Below are 18,202 nucleotides of genomic sequence, written 5' to 3' on the forward strand. Positions count from 1 at the left end.
GCAGTCATTCCTTGTGAAATTTTTATGATGTTGCATCCAGACGAGACAGCTTCGGTAAAAATCTTAAGAATAGTTATTTTCCCATTCTTTTAAACATTCAGGCGCTCAAATAATAGTGCCACAAAGCAAATAAAGCTGCCATACCTACAGACCAGTAGAATGGTACAGAAGACTTTGACATGGATGAAATTTAAACTATCTTTCCACCTTTGGGCAAACCAAACCCCGACAAAATTTACACGGATGTATGGACATTACCCAGAGGGCTTTTTTGCCGCGTTACCCTAAACTAATGAGACTCATTTGGGCAAGAAATCTTTGGCCGAATTGTCTGTCTGTTTTGTAAGTCCTAAATTTCGATAATATGGTGTTCTTTAACCTGCACTGACATCGCACAGTACACAGGCCTCTATCATTTAACCTCCATTGAAAATTGAAGTTAAAAAATACACGACTCTGGTAAATACGTGGAACGAATAACACAAGCAAATGCATGAACACTTGCAAAGAGAACTTTGTTTACTTATTGGAAGCATAAAACAAGCAATACAGGAGTGTGCGCAAGTGCAAGTTCATCTAGTGCCCAATGATGCAAGCAGGGTTTTTCAAGAATAGCACGGGCATACTTAGAGGCAACCACTGGACACTACGCAACTTTCAAACCACATAAATTGTTCACAAGGGCAGCAGAAATAGTCGGTTATACAGACTCCAAAGCGCTGTGTCATGAATGAAGATCGGAAGAAATTGCCATTCGTAACTGTGAACTTTTCTGGCACATTACATCTCTACTAACTATGTACACATCCTGTTAACATACTGCGAGCCTTTGCAGCCACAAATCTGATTTCGCTTTTTATTCTCAGACACTACTTTTAAAGAAATTTGAAATACATTGCAATGCTGCTTTTCATCGTAGTGCCTCTGAAAAAAAAATTATGAGCATACATATGCAACGTACAGCGTTGAACATAAATGTCCCTAATGGTAGATGAAACAATGTTTTTTAGGCTTGTGCTGCCTGTGCAGCTGCCAGGCAAAAAGAACCTCACAACTGCTAGTGAAGCGCAAATGAAAAAGAAACAAGAACCTGATGCGAAAGCTATACCTATTAAGAGAACTAAGGACAACCTATACTTAATTAGCACTTTCAAAACCTCCACATTATTGTGGCAGCGACATTTACACCAATATTAAAAGGGCATTTTACTGTAGATCCAAGAAGCTGGACATAGCAGTAAATTACTGACAAGAACGAGAGGTCTCATACGAACTCCTTTTTACAAAAAAAAACTGCTGAAGGTCAAACAGTTTTTAAAACTGCAGCAATAATGGGTGAAAACTCCTTGGACCAAATATGATGTTTCCATATTAGGCAGCATGCGGTCAACAGGCTTTCTCAAGAAGACATCTGGTAGCTTGGCAATCGACTGACTCTCAGTGACTGCTCAGGGGCAGCACTCTTCTATCTCATTCTTTCACGCAACGCCAACAGCATTCTACAACAATGGCAACAGCATATTTTGATACAGACCACTGCAGCTTGCTGCTGAACCAACAAGCTACAGACAGCAATCACGGGGAGAAAAGCATCGCCTAAAACCAGCTAAAGCAGACACGTAACATCGTCTTCTATAAGTATTTACTGCATGTATAGCTATTTATATATATAATGTTTATTCTGAAAGTATCAGGAAAGAAACGCCCCACCTCCAAACTTCTCATGTTATGCTAAGGTGGCGCACTCAAATAGAATCCCAGTGTGCTTCCTGTTAGGAAGCCGACATGCCTAATATAAATTATTGGCTGCATGATACGCTGCCACACACTCAAGGCAGTCTTCCAGTGGTCTCCTAGTGCCCTACAACACCTAGCGCCAGCCACTGAGATTTGTGTACAGCAAAGTGGTTTACAGAAGACATTGCTTTTGAGTTTCACAGCCTTAACAACATTTAGGCATTGCTCAAAAACTTCTGTCGCGTAAGTCTTGTTAAAAGCACAATGAATTGTTTTTGGAAGGTGAAGGTTATATCAGCTAAATCATGTTGCATATTTATCTATCCAAACAGACAGAAGTTCTCACTGCAGATAAAAATGTACAAGTTCAGCACTTTTTTGGCAGTTACTGTCTCCCACGAAATACTACGTTCAGCAAGACATTAAACCTAATTTGTCAACAAGTGTGAGTACTGCATATGAAAATGAGTTTGTGACATTTTTTATTTTTAGCACAACATATCGAAGTTCCTGAAAAATGAACTGTTTTGTAAAGTGGTGTATTTCCTAACAGTAAAATTTTCCCATTTAAAGTGTCCTCCATATGATGCATTTGACAAACTGTGCATGTTCAATGATGTGCTTTGAATATCATTGATTTTACTAATATTTCACCAATCCCTATGTATCAGTTCAGTTTCCAGTTTACAACTTAAGGTAAATCATAAAAAGGTGAAAGTTGCAGGCTGTACATTGATTCATGTTTCCACAAAAAAAATGTTTTTGTGTCAACACTTTTCAACCATGAGTTGCCACTTCTCGAGGCACGAAGGGTGAAAATATAACCACTTGTCAAGAATTTACATTTTGACAAGCAATAACAACGCAATAAAACATTTAAAAGGCTAAAAAATTGTCTAAATGAATAAATTGTGCAAGTTCGCATATCTTTAACTCATTTGTAAGAGTGAGCACCTACAATTTACTTTTCATGTCATACTCGGAGGCTTTCATTACTGAAGGTAGAATAGCCACTTCACAAGCAGACTTCTAATGCTGATTCTTATCTTCTGAAGCGAGAGTTTCACATGTTCATTCAAACTAGCAGTTGTACCAAACTGGCACACGAAATTTCCCTCATTCTCTAATAAAACGAGGAACACCTGTCAAGCATCTAACATGCAACACTTCTTAAATGATAAAATATGACATTTCCAAGGATCTTTTCTTACCAAATTGGTGCTAAAATGACCGCTTCCATTAGGTTTTTACAAAAATTTCAATTCTGATGTTTGTGTACTGTACGCTCACAATAAGTGATATGAAAATATTACCATTTAAATGAAAGAGTTTCTGTCAGCAGACTAATGCCAGCATTTCACCTTTGAGAGACAGTAACCCACCATCACAACACACTTCAATCATTCTATACGTTACCATGCTCTTCTATCATACTACCAACCTTTTCAGTTTACATGGTCACATCACGATGGTCACAGCGAAGCAATATCCATAGGATAATGTGCATACTCAGGAACTATTCAACACTCTTGCTGATAATCCAGCAGACTGATTCAGCAAACGAGACACAAATAAACGCTGTAGTTGTCATCAAAAACATACACCACAAACAAACAAACAAATAGGAAGGCAGAGCACGCATTGTTGCACAAACCGTGCAGTCCTCCACAACTCGATGGGTCAACGCATAAGCTGCCATATTTGCTTCACCTGACCATTGCAGAACAGACTTGGCCCTGCTTCCCACAGTGGCCACATGGGTATGACTGGAAGGCATTTCAAGAGACTGTCCGTGTGTCCCTGAAATGCGAGAGTCACTGTACAAGATTAACGCAAGTACTCTCCGACCATGTATATATTGTGGTGGTGGTTGTAGAATTGGTGATAACTGGAGACCTGTAACTCTTCATCACCATCAACTTTACACACACGCCTCCTTCAGCACTGTTCGTTGGAGCCTTCGGTGGGGGCCGAGCGAGTAGGGCACCCTAGCAGACATCCTCATCCTCGGCGCATCTCGCGGCTGGTAGAATTGAGCGGCCAGAAAGCTGACATTGCTCTGCAGTCTTTTATCTCATTTGACGATGTAAAAACTGCCACCTCCTTTTTTTTTCCCCCCTGGGAGCGGTGCCGTGCCCTTTCAACTCATGGGTCAGTCTTGCCAGGCGAGTCTACGGGAGACGAGGAGTAGAAGGACGGCTGTGTAGTGTAGAGTGGCGCACCAACAACAGGCAAGCCACCAACGCCGTTGCAGTAGGAAGAGCCCGATGATGTCTGGGGCCGAGCTGTGGAAGGACCTTGCGTTGCTTGCGGGGCCCGAGGCCGTTCTGCTCTTTCACGCTGCATAAAGCTAGTGGCAGCCTCGAGAAAGTTCATAGTAGCTTTCATGATCTCCGCCTCTTCCTGGGCTCTCTTTTTCTCCAATTCGAGTGTTTCCTCTTCCACCTGCACATAAAAAAATGTGGCTTTCATTACTGTTTGTGCCTATTCAAAAAATGCAGGAAGTCTTCAAGGTTAGAAGATCTACCCAATGCACAAATCATACTGAAAGTTAAGCAAAATTATTTACAGCTAAGGAAGGGCAGTATAACCTAATAAATAAACTAGTGCAAGCACCCCTTCATACACCTTCAGTATTTACACCTAAAAAAAGCCACATAGGTATTATTACATATAATACCTTGTATTGCAGACTTGAATGAAGGAAGCCTTGACGAAACTTTATTGAGAAAAACAAACAGCAAAAAACTACATGCACTACCAACCAGCTTTGTAGATAATAATCATCTTACCATGCCGAGAAGTCAGAAACATCGCGAGGTTCTGCAGGAGGTCTGGTTACCGCAAATTTTATCAGACATCAATGTGCTTGTATACATAATATACATTTAAAAGCTGTATGACCATTATTTTAGAAATTGCTTGTTAAACCAGCCTTTCTCATTAGCCAATATGCACTGTCTACTGTGGCAGTGCAATTGCAGGCAAGAATTACTTCGTGTTCACTTTCAATGCATCCTCCATATTGCTTGTTTTCTTGAACCAAGCTCAATACCGTGTTCATTTTGAACAATGCCCTTACGCTGAGTATCTGCAATCAAAATACATAAAATGCATGCCTCTATCGAGACAAAACAACATCCTTTCTTGAAATATTAATTTCCATGAAAGTGCCATACGATAGTGTCTCCACACAACAATCACCCCGTGCGTGACAATGAATGTAGAATATAAAACAGCAATAAAATTATTACACTGGATGTTTCTTGGCATCATGCAAGTTTTATCTTTATTTGTGGCCTGAAAAGGTACGTCCCATAGCCGTCTGAACAATTGCAATGAATCAGCCATGGTCAACAGAGCTTCTGGGCCCCTTGGAACCAGCGAAAACCGGGCAAATTAATTTCGTGAAAACGGGTTTTCGTGTTGCGAGAACTCTGCATATCACCTGGTAGAGTAATTATTATGCTAAAGTATAAAGCAATTTTGGTAAAAAGTAGAAGTATAAGGCAATATTTCATAAGGCACACAAGCTAAACACATGAACAAATTTTTCTTGTCATAAGAAAATGTAATTTTACAAGCTTGGTCGGCCTTCTTTAACCCTCTGTCCCTTCACAAAACCTGTCGGTTAAGCTATAAATCTTCAACAGCGACCACCTTCACTCTATCAAACAAAAGCGGCAACAGCGGACGTCAGTGGTTTAGTGGGCGTAGAGGCAGCACCACTGTGGCAATGGCTTACGAGCTTCGCTTTCACAATATACAGGTCGTCTTGGTCCGGCTGCTGCTTATGGTTCACTCGGGAAGGACGGTTGACACTCCTGCCAAACAGCTGCAGTTTCCAGAAGACTGCGGCTTTTCTACGGATCCGAGTGCCTGCGCCGACACACCTGAGCCTTCCAGGCCATTCGGGACATCGTCATTGTCAGAGACATCGTTCTTATCAAGCAACAAAAGCGGCAACAGCGGACGTCAGTGGTTTAGTGGGCGTGGAGGCAGCACCACTGTGGCAATGGCTTACGAGCTTCACTTTCACGTTATACAGGTTGGTGAAACCTATTCATTATACGCTAAGAAGACAAGTAACTGTTGTTTACTGCTGCTTTCACGCCCACAGGTGTTATACGTCTTGTCGCGAGAGTGTACTAACGCCCTTTACTCTTGTGTTGCGGTGACGTTCAAGCAAACCCAGGGCCTCCAAAAAGACCCCTGGGCCACTAGATGATGTCGAGAACAACACCGCTTCTTCTGATGCGCGTGATAAAGAAGTCATGGCAATGCTTTCTAAGATAAGTGCCCGCTGTGATTCATCTGCCATTGAGCAGTTCAATTTGTCAAAGGCGATCGACGAGGTGAAAGCCGACCAGCAACTTGTGGCGAGCAAATTATGCGAGATTGAAAGGCTGCTTTCGACGGTTGAACTGAGGACTAACTCGGTTGCTGACATTGAAAAGGAATTGCAGGTCACGAATGAAGCTATCGGCAGCATCACTCAAACAAATGACGCGTTGGTGTCCCGTCTAAACGACCTCGAGGAGAGAGCCCGAAGGTGCAACTTAGTGTTTTTCGGTATGCCCGATAAAAATGAGACCTGGCAAGCTACTGGACAGACACTTACCAACTTGCTCTCTAGTAGCCTAGGCACCGAGTTTGACCCGAATACAGTAGAAAAGGCCCATCATTTAGGTGGTCCATATATACGCAAGAAAACTCGACCAGTTATAGTAAAATTTGCAAGCCTTAAAGCAAAAGAACTTGTGCTGGCACGCCGATCTAAGTTGAGAAGTCATAACATCTCTGTATCGGAGGACTACTGTCAGGCTACAAGAATAGCACGCAAGATGCTGCACAACTATGCAAAATCATTGCCCGACCGACCCGCTTTCCAGCTTCGTTACGACAAGCTCGTTGTTAACCACAGAAACTATTCTTATGATGCTTCCGCGGGCATCGTACGTGGAAGCATCACTGCGCATTTTCTCAGTAATGGCAGCGGATCAAGCATCGTAAATGGGGCGCACGCCACTTCCGATCACAGCCATGACCTTCACGCACATTCAATGCCTGATGCCGCACTTTTGTCACATGCGCGGACATTTAATGCCTCCTCATAACAATCAGCAAGGAAAAGTGGCAGTATCGTATCACGTCCAATTTCGGTGCTCTACAGAAACATCCATAGTATAATAGGAAAGCGCGACGCTTTTGACGCTATTATCGATTCTTGTGAAGCCGACGTGATTGCCGTCCGTGACCGAGACTTGGTTGAATGCTTATGTTTGCAATAACGAAATTTCTACTATTTCCAAATCGTTGAACATTTACCGTCGCGATAGAGATGGAAGACAAGGTGGTGGTACTTTGCTTGCCATTTCGAAGCGTTTTAAGTCCTTTCTTATAAACGTGACGTCTACATTGGAAGTGATTTGGTGCGGGTTGGTTGTGAATAATAAAACACTTGTTCTTGGCGTCTGTTACTGCCCTCCAGATACAGACATCAGCTTTGTTCAGGAGTCTCACGATAACATTAATGAAATTACAATGCGGCACCCATCTTCTTCGATAACTATTCTCGGCGACTTCAACTATCCTACCATAATGTGGGCGTCATCGTTACCAGACGTTGTACCATTTTCTTCAAATGGCAAATGTTTTCTCGATACTTGCAACCTGTTTAATTTTACGCAGATGGTGAATAACCCAACTCGCGTCACCAATTCTTCATCGCACATTCTTGACTAGATTCTTACAACAATGCCCGACAACATTCATGCACTAAACTCACTTCCTGGTCTCAGCGATCACTGTCTGCTACATTTTTAAATACGCAACAGCATGCCAACTGCTACTAAGAAATGCAAGGTTATCTATAACTACAATGCTGCAAACTTTGAGGCAATGAACCACGAACTCTCTATTTTACGACGCTTATTTACATGACTTGGATAATAGAACCGTGCAGGAAAACTAGGATCCGTTTGCTAACAAAATCTACGAACTTAATTGCACCTTTGTTCCCTTAAAGTCTATACCTGTGAGCTCTTGCTCACCCTGGGACAATACATACTTAAAGCGACTTTCTAACAAAAAGAAACGCTTGTTTCGTGCTGCGAAACTCCAGAGTACGAAGGAACGCTGGCGCTCCTACGAGAGTACAGCGCGAGTTTACTCGTCAGTAGTTTCGGATGCTAAGGCTAACTTTCTATCTAACACTCTGCCATCAATGGTTGTCAGCAACCCTAGAAAGTTATGGAAAACTATTACAAATACCAACGACAGTGAAATTGTACTTGTTGACTCGGACGGCCTTCCTGTATCTTCCGAGATGTGTGCAGCACGTCTGAACGAAAATTTTGTCCGGAACTTTTTAGTATCATCCGCTTCTGCTACCAGTCTCTTTACCAGCGCGCAACTATCCATCAACGTCTGTTATAGTGACTGAGGCCCATGGAATTGTAAAACTAATTGAATCACTCAGAGTGTCCTCTGCTTGTGGTGTTGACAATATAAACGCAGGAATCCTTAAAGAAACTAAGCATGCCTCATCTATGTTTCTGTGTAAAATATTCCAACAGTCTTTGAATGAAGGTGTGGTGCCACGCGTTTGGAAAGAGGCAAAGGTGATTCCGCTACACAAATCAGGAAACGAGCATTCTGTTACTAATTACCAACCTATTTCACTTACATCTGTACCATGCAAACTTTTGGAGCACATAATTTTCTCTAACTTGGTCACCTTACTAGAATCACAATCGTTCTTTAGCACGTCACAGCATGGATTTAGGAAGTCATTCTCATGTGAAACGCAGTTGCTTTGTTTTACCCATTCCTTACATATCATTCTAGATCGGAGTTCACTGGTCGACTGCATTTTTTTAGACTTTCCGAAGGCTTTTGACAAGATAATTCATCACCTACTACTATATAAGCTTAGGACCCTTAATACTGATGGGGCATTCTTGCTTGGATCGAGTTTTTCTTAATTAATCGCTCACAATTCGTTGCTACTAACAACTACACCACACCCTCTTCTCCATTTACTTCTGGTGTATCCCGGGGTCCTGCGTTGGGCCCTTTACTATTTCTTATTTATATTAACGATTTAACCGATGTTGCAACTTCTTCGATTCATCTTTTCGCCGACGACTGCGTTGGTTACCGAGAAATTTCATCTCACTCTGACGCTAGTTCTTTGCACAGTGACAATAATAATATTGCCAGCTGGTGTATACCTTGGCACATGGACCTCAACACTAACAAATGTAAAGTTTTACATATCTCACGAACTACCGGACCCCCTGCTAACTACATCTTAAATGACGTTGATCTAGAGTCTGTAACTTCGTATAAATACTTGGGGATTCATATAACATCCGACTTAAACTGAAAACATCATATTACCAATGTTATTAACGATAGCAACCATATCCTAGAGTACCTACGACGCAACTTTAGCCGTGCCCCTCAAGCCGTGAAACTAACAATGTATAAAACACTAGTTTGTCCAAAACTCAAATATGCATGCTCCATTTGGGACCCTTTTCAACTGAACTTAACTCACTCGCTTGAAATGATACAGAATAACGCAGCACGCTTCATTCTATATAACTATCATCACACTAGCAGTGTTACGTCAATGAAACACAGCCTTTCACTACAGTCACTTGAATCACGTCGCAAAGCATCTCGTCTCATACTTTTTCACAAGATATTCAATCATCCACTTTTGAAAGCTCAGTTCATTACCACTCCTGCCTATTACTCAGCTCGTTTAGATCATCAACATAAGGTACACGTCATTAGCTGCCATACTAACACTTTTCATCATTCCTTCGTCCCACGCACATCCAACGACTGGAACCACCTTCCCTCAGACATAGTTTCCATGTCAAAGCATGACTTGTTTTCTTCTACAATACAGGAATACTTACGTGATGATGCATGAAGTGTATATTGTACATTGATATTATTGTATTCTGTTTCCACCATGTTTCTGATGGTACTTACACATACATTCAGTGTATTGCCTAACATGAAATTTACATGTCTTGTAATCTTTATTATTTTGATGTCACTATGTTTGCTCTTGTTTATAGTTTATTATTTTTTACTGTAGCGCACTCCCCTCTTTAAAGCTAGGTGCGATTGAGGGTAAAATAAATGAAATGAAATAAAATTTGAAAGAGAGGAGGTGAGGACAACAGTTCGAGAATATAGTCATCTGGCTCATCATATTACAGAAAAACCTGAATACTTCCTTTTTTTGTTGTTCCAAAAACAGCTCGCAAGCAACTGCAACACTAAATTTGTACATGGGCTATGGCATCGTACGATTAGAGGACCCAGTTGGTACAGCAGAAAGTGCAATAATGATCATAAAAGGCATGCTGCTGAAAATTACACATGAATATAGAATGAATCACTTTGAAGAATTTGAAATTTAACCTACACGACTCGCACTAAAGAGAAGTCCTGAAAGCTTCGAGGCAAGTATGCTTGAGACAATATGAGCACTAAATATGTCACCCCTGGGTGGAAAAATGTTTGGATTACAATACGTAGAATACGCAAAGTGATGTCACACGGTAACAGTTTTTTTGCGCGTGTAAAATTAGTGTTCCTAAAAAATTTAAAAAAAAAGCAAACGAGTGTTACATACAATTCAAGTGGCACGGTGTGATGTTTAAAAGCGCCAAGCGCAATCTTTCAAACAAGACCAAGACGGCGTCATGCTATCTCATGGGATATGAGCTGTTTCTGTGGCATGAGAGGTGTAAGATCACTCAATCTTAGAGAAAATAACTCTTTTATAAGAGACACTGATATACGAGACAAATTGGTGCCTATAGTAAAATACAGGTTTAAAAGAAAATGCATATGTGGTACCATGATTATAAGAGTCATCTCATATAACAGAAGGGATTGCTTCCCACAGCATGCCTCTTGTAAAGGAGTTCAAGTGCATGTTCTGAAGCTTGTGTTACTTTGCACTGCTTCATTACTAAAGTGTAAACTTTGCAGATTAATTCGTACAAATTATGTCAATTTTTACCATTGTTTATTATAAAGTCAAACACCTAAATGAATATTCTGTCTCATTAGGATATTGATTATTTATTTGTATTTGAAATAAACAATCTGAAGTTTCATACAGAAGCTCATGAGCAAGAAGTGCAGAAAGAAATAGATTGAGCTCATTATTTGTAATATAAATGGAAATAGGCTGACACTGAAACAGGCATTTGATGCGGTGGTAATTCGACAAAATGAATTTTTATGCCTTCTGTTTTTTTCATTTGTCATAGTAAAACAAATGTTTCTGCCAAGGTGTGGAAGGCAATATTTGTGTGCACCTTTACTCCTTTGCGGTTACTGTAACTTTGCTAGTAAGATGACATTCAGTTTCGCCTCAGCGAATATAAAAGAATACTTTAGGAAAATTTCTCCGAGCTGTAATAATACCTTCAAGATTCTTCGCAGAAGTTCCAACTCGTCCTCCTTGCGTTTCTTCCGTGGATCCTGGTCGCATTCTTCATCGGGATCATCTCGCGACTTGCGCTTGTTGCATCTGCGGTCAAGCAGGAAAAACGTATTTAGGTATGTCATTTGTGCAAAAAAGAAGCCTTTAGGGCTACCAGGTCTGCATTTGAAACCTCATCTCAACAGTGTGCTACACCTTAAGCATATCTTCTTTCACTGTCGTGTGCATAAAAGGACACACAAAAAAGTATTATTAAGCAAAAGAAATATTTGTAAATGATGCTTATCTCATAGAATGTAAGAACCTTGAGTGTTATCTCTTTAGAAGTCATGTGGTCAGTCAGAAAAGATGTAATAATGCACAGCATGTTCTAAATCCTGTGGTAGTGTATAGAGACAACATTAGCTTGTGGCATTCCTCCTCCAGCATTGTTTAGCAGTTTTACCAACTGAATGATGCTGCCAATCAGCCATAGTCAAAACACAGCTTTAACAACTTTTCACAACCGATAATGGGCCAAATATATCATATAACTTTAAATCACGGATGCCACCATCCTGATGATGAAGGCGCGTAATGTGAAAATTTCTTTCGAAAATTCTCTTCCTATCCAATACTAAGAAACTATTTAAAACAAACAAATGAGAGCTGAGAATTAAGAAATTTCTGAGAAGCAGCGTTTCTTTACCTCTCCGTTTTTCATTCTGGTTCGTTAGGTATTTGGTATTCAATATGGTTAATACAAATGAAAAATTTTCCCTTCAAGATGATTCTGCAGTTGTTAAAAGTATACACAGATTATTATCTTAATGCATGATATGCTGATACCAACACTCCATGCCATTCTGAAATATTTTTTTAGCAGGAATATATTTTTGGGAAAACACCATACATTCTGTTTGTGGCCATACTGGTCAAAGCCCTATGGGCTAAGGACTTATGTTTGGTTTGTCAGCTTTCAGTGCTGAATGAGATACAAGATATGACAAAAAATTAAAAAGAAGCCTTCCACTACAGCACTAGCCAGTTGCAATGACAGTACTAAAATTTCAAATCAATTTGAATCGTTGGAATCACAATTAAAGTGCATGCAGGGCAATCGAATTTCTCAAAAATTGTGTGTTACACTGTAGGCTTTAAAGGGGCCCTCTAACACTTTTAAACAATCGATTTTTTACTCGTGGACTGCATAGACTGACGCACGGACGAATTAGTGGAGCAAAAATGGCAGCGATAGTAGCACCCAGTATGAAGTTATTCAATTTTTAAAATTATAATTACAAGAAAAAAATGCCCACCCTAACCTCTACTTTTGCAGGGTGACATAACCACATTTCCCTATCTGCTGTGACGTTGCAGGGGGCCTCCGATGACATGGGTTGAAAGCTCTTACGTAGAGGAAGCTCGTACGCCATTGTTGTCTGCTCAGTCAAATGTGTATGACGCTGTTGCTATAGCAACAGGCAACATGGTGCCTTACCACGCCGTTTTGTTTTCGCGGTCGGACAGCTGGGTGAGGCTGGTACAAATGAGCCTCCCCGACTTGTCAGAACTCAAGCAGGTCCTTTTGTTTCGGAGCGAGGCTTTACGGGTCTTGTGATAGGCTGCGCTCATCGTCGTCGTTTCCGCCCACGTAGTTCTAGCGAGCGCCACTGTGCGCCGACGCAGTTGGCAGCAACGAGGTGAATTTATTGCACGATTAAAATACTACATGATTTAATATCGTTGCTTGGACCTATGCTAAAATTATCCTTGGCCATCTGTCTATGCAAAATACATACAAAAAATAGGTGCTTCAAAAGTGTTGGAGAGCCCCTTTAAGAACACAGCATTAAACATGTCCTGATAGATACAGCTACAAAGGGCTGCCAGAGATGATGACGAAGATAGTGCAAAGAAGATAAAGTTATTCCTCAACAAAATTTCTTCCTTCGAACTACTTCTCACTAATTTCATCGAATTTCATATCATAGTGTTATACTTATGTATTTCTTAGACGACCGATTAGTTAGTTTCCCTTTATCTAAATGTCAAAATTTTACCCGAAGATTAACTGCTGGTTTGATGGCAAATCACTCGTCATGGGTATGAGCCACATACAAAGAGTCAAGCAGGCAAACACTCACTGATATTCATGTGGGCTTAGCTTTTTTTAAAGACGATAGTCTTTCTTGGGGACCTTCGACGGAAAAATTGTGGTCTGTCTGTCTGTCTGTACATTTGTCTGTCTGCCCTTAACGATACCCCAAATGCCGACCCCATCCGCAGCGCCCACCATTAGTGCTGATGATTCCGCGTTCATACCTGTGCGATCGTTCACCAAAAAGCCATTATTGTGCATATCTGAGGCACCATAGCAATACGACAATTTTCTGCATGTGTGTCTTTTACTAGAAAAGACATACACAAGGAATTCTAAGGACTGTAGCATTTATCACGCTGCCCTGACCATGCAACACTTGCACGAAAAGGCAAGTGTTTCCAACGCCTTGCTAAGATGACACGGTGGTGGTACCTACCCGTCACCTTGCGTTCTACAACTCATCACCTCCGAGACGCACGTGCACGTCACCGCGCTTCGTTTTCCAAAATAACTGCCAGATGGCGCTCATGTGTCACGTTTGACGTTGCTTGATACGCTCGTTCGCCTTCGCTGTACGCTCGAGGCACTCCCACGCAGCGCCTCCAGAATACCATTCACCGATTTCCTTGTGGAGAACATCAAATAAACGCTTTTTTTTTTCACTCTTTCCAGACGCAAGACTATCGTCTTTCGATGACGTTTGCAGTGTAACCTACAGATACGGGGCCAATTTTTTTGTGCAACTGTCTCCTAGTAAATTATACATGGTATGATACCTTATGAAGAACGTCATGGAGTACTGAAGTGAATGCAGGATTGATATACTTTAAAATATTCTGAAATGCCGTTCCTGTCTGTAATATTTTGTTGGAGAGTGCTGCATTTCTAGATTGAACATTCACAACCAATTTATCTTTACATTAATGTTTCAAAGAACACGACCTTCGCACTTGCAAAACACAGTTCAGTTATCCTGGTCCAAGTTCAAGATGTTCTGGGCCAACATAGACAAATCTTAAGGACGATCATAGTGTCAGTTCACATAACAATGCAAAAACAACTATTGCACATTCTTAATAAGGGCACTAGAACCACAATGACGACAGAACCGAGCAGACAGCCAAGGAAAGTCGCAAACACAAGAACATCACAGCTGGAATGCTCCGAGTTGTGCCCTTCGTGGAGTCATGAATGTCAGAAAGTCCATAGACCGTGGGTGGTAAAGTTTTTGTATGATCACTAGTTTTTGTTGAACTTAGAGAACCATATGTACAGCAAAGTTCAACCTGCTATATTTAGCTGTTCTCCTGATGAGAATATTCTACTGAAAATATTCACTGAGAATTCCCATGAGAAGAAGGCACAATGGTCACTAATGCACAAAATACTGGAGGCACGAAGGTTGTATAAATGGGAAATACAGCTTTATATAATATTTACAGCTTTCTTTGTTGAATAGCAAGGAAAATGTTCCTGATGGGCGGTTAAAAGCAACCATTGCAAGAATAAAAACCAAAACACACACTAAATATTTGATTGTTGGCTTAACATTGGCCAATACACAATCCATCGAGGCTAAATATCTTCATATCAATGTGATAGATCAATAATGTAGTGCCCCTGATTTGACTGCAGTGACAGCACATTATGCACAGTAATTTCTAATGGCCAGCTGGCTGAACAAAACTATTGCCACGTTGGTGTATGTGTGGAACTAAGTGTCCCAAGTGAGCAGGTGTTATATATTTCACTTTAATATTGGTTCATTTTAAATATTTTGATTGTTTTGAATAATTCAGTATTATTCTAGGTTGATCCTGAATTTTCGTCACAAGTATTGCATCGTTCAATAATGAAACATGGGACATTTGCAAAAATCATGAACTTCCATTTCAATAAGTTACAACAAAAATTTTTGAATTGATGTTTTCTCGGTGGGTCATTCATTCTTAGTTTATTGGAAATTTATTGTGAAGTTTCTTAATAGATAACAGTTACCTATAGCCTTGCGAACGGCAACAATGCATACACAAGTAGGAAGTTCCTCGCGAAGAAAAGATGTCCCCCAGTCGCAGTGGCCACCCCAAAAACCGAGGAAGTAGAAAAAACATGAAATTCCCACAAAATATTACACGAGTAATCCATCTGCCAAGTTCGCAAGAAATATCACGCTCAGGAATTATTCGCTTGCCACGGAATATGCAGCGTTACTGGTCCCAATAGCCGCCCGATCTTTTCAATCGATCCCAAAGTGCAGTGTCGTCGGTATATATGAAAGAGAAATGCCTAACGATGAAATTCAGCCTAATAGCTGTTATCGTTAGGATAAATAGTTTTCATTCTCTTCTAACCTTTGTAACCTGAATCTAGCTGTGTGTTCGAACATGACTGTTTTTTGGCATAGTTGGTACATGCTTGATAAGGTATTTTAGCCACGAAATAATACATACACAGAGCCCATTCCAGAATGACACTCTCAAAACAGTTTTACAGTTTTTGCACATAGGTTGACCATGTTGTTCTTGACAGATCTATATTTCCTTTTCTGCACCTCAAAATATTCGACAAAATGCTGCTATGAATATTAATCAGAATCATTCACATTCATAGATGTTATAGTATAGTTCTTTATTGTTTTTCGTTTTCCTCAAGAATCTACCCTGGAATTATGTGCCCAGGAATATATGTGAATGACATTTAGATGAATGTCTTACTGCTATGGAACAGTTGTAATGTTTGTGTCACTTTATTGCTATTTTCTTACAGAACAGTAAAAATAAATAAATAAAGTGTGCACTAATGTTACTCTGTTAGAATGATGTAATTTATTTGACAGGCTGCGATGAGCATGTTAAATGTGTGCTGCAAGTAGCTATTGAATGCATGTGATGCGCTCCCTTTAAATGTATCTGACCCCATGAATATAGACGTGGCATAAACGCTACGCCTTTCTCATAATGCCCCAAGAGATGTTATGGCTAGGCAGTCGAAGGGCAATACGTGTTGAACACTCACTTCTCATTGTCGTAGCAAATGCTGACTTCGGGCTCTAAGGTGATATCTTCGATGGGCTCTCTCTTTGGTGCGATAGGAAGCCTACTGCAAGTAGACCATCAGGAAAGATTAAATTAACAATGGGTAGTAACAATCAGTGAATCATAGAAAGATAAATGCAAAAACAATGCCACTTTTTCCAGTACACCAGTTGAGCTAGATCAGTATTGAGCATCTGCATATAAAACTTCAGGCTTCCTTTAAAAAAGAAATAAAAAAGTTCTTCCTTTTTTTCAGCCTTACCGAAGCCTACAGAAGTAAACATACTGGCTGCCCATAGTACACGTAAACAGTTACGAAAAACTGATAAGACTAATTCATCACATGTCTTTGAGTACTCAGAGAAGTTAGCATGAAACGTGTACTCAGTGAATGTGACACGAACGTAACAGACAAACACGTTCATTGAACAAAGAAAAATAAATAAAAACAGACAAAATTCAACAAAATCTGAAGTCACTGTTGCCTCCATTAATATCTTCTATGATACGCGGATACTCACTTGATCGGTTGCAAGTTCTGGAACTGCAAGTCACCGGCACGAAACTCTGGGAACTCAATCTCCGGCTCTGCAAATGTAAGAAGAAGCACACGCGCCCTTATTTTTGCGTCCGTCCATGTTCCCATGACAAGCGAGTTTTATTTCAGCACCACAAACCTGAGCACGCTTTCTCCCAGATCACGTTTTGTGATGCACAAACGAAACGCTTCATTTATTCACTTATGTCTGAATCCGCTCCAACTGATAATGTCAAACTTTTGAAAATACTTTTGTTTTTTAGAATCAAACGTATTTTAATACGCGTGAACATGTAGCTGTCGTTACTAAAAAAACATAAATCTCTTATCCCCTATCCACCCCCCCACTTTTCCCGTTGTGAGGAGACAGTGCTATGTATTTCACCATCGGTGGTGTCATCGCCTATACATATTACATTACGAATAAAATGACCAAATGCACCGAGTACGACAGCTGCGTTGTCTGGGAGACAGTTGAACACTTCCTGTGCCAGTATTTTAAAAACAAGACCAGTTCCGCTCAGCTGAAGAAATAATGCAAGGAAATAGTATCATCTTGGAGGAGATATTGGAACCGTAGTTTCTCGCGGTGACGTTATAAAGCACCATAAAAATGTGGCTGCTATTTGTGAAGACTACCAGACTGACTGAGCACAGGACTGTTGACGTTGTTGTCGTTGTTGCGCGTTTACCTAGGAAAATTCTCTGTTACTACAATGCAGGCGTCAACAGTGAACTCTCTCAAACTGTTCTAGGCCTCACTTTCCCCAGTGCAGGATAAGCAACTGGACTCAGTCCTAATTATAACCTCCTTCTATTTCATTGATTGCCGTCCTACTAGTTTTCGTGCACACACACGCACACACACGCGCGCGCGCGCACACACACACACACACACACACACACACACACACACACACACACACACACACACACACACACACACACACACACACACACGCACCCACGCACCCACGCACCCCCCACACACACATACACACGTATAAAGCAAAAGCGGCCATCGCACCGAGAGCCCACGCTGCACGCTTGAAAAATAAGATCGCCGAAGAGCAAGTAGAGAAAAAAGCATAAGTGTGCACAGCTCTACAAACAAAGAGAAAAGACAAAACAAAAATGGAGAGAACGGGAAATGCAACCACGGCGAACCGGAAATGAAGAAAAAGAGAAGAGGGCGGTCGCGAGAGGGAGTGAGAGGTCGCGTTAACAAGTCAAAGACGGCAGAACTCATTTGGGAAAGCGGCGAGTGTCGCGGTGCAGCTGGCCAGCCCGCATCGACCGCACTGGCCGCAAGCCGATGCCGTCCG

At 41.0% G+C, this 18,202-nt stretch overlaps 1 protein-coding gene across 3 annotated transcripts in view; it reads right to left on the reverse strand.

Moving 5' to 3' along the window:
• Nucleotides 1-501: 501 nt before the first annotated feature.
• LOC119172388 (uncharacterized) overlaps nt 502-18,202 on the reverse strand; it is a 132,647-nt gene continuing 114,946 nt past the window's right edge. For 2 of the 3 annotated variants that reach the window (XM_037423458.2, XM_037423460.2), the window contains exons 3-6: nt 16,861-16,927; nt 16,320-16,403; nt 11,203-11,308; nt 502-4,182 (exon numbers count right to left, since the gene is read on the reverse strand). In XM_037423458.2, the coding sequence (XP_037279355.1) occupies nt 3,883-4,182; nt 11,203-11,308; nt 16,320-16,403; nt 16,861-16,927 (557 nt within the window). In that variant the 3' untranslated portion in view covers nt 502-3,882. The remainder of the gene's footprint in view (nt 4,183-11,202; nt 11,309-16,319; nt 16,404-16,860; nt 16,928-18,202) is intronic. The other variant, XM_037423459.2, reaches the window with a different exon arrangement.

Source organism: Rhipicephalus microplus, chromosome 4 (assembly GCF_043290135.1).
Source record: "Rhipicephalus microplus isolate Deutch F79 chromosome 4, USDA_Rmic, whole genome shotgun sequence".
NCBI classification, from domain to species: Eukaryota; Metazoa; Arthropoda; class Arachnida; order Ixodida; family Ixodidae; genus Rhipicephalus; species Rhipicephalus microplus.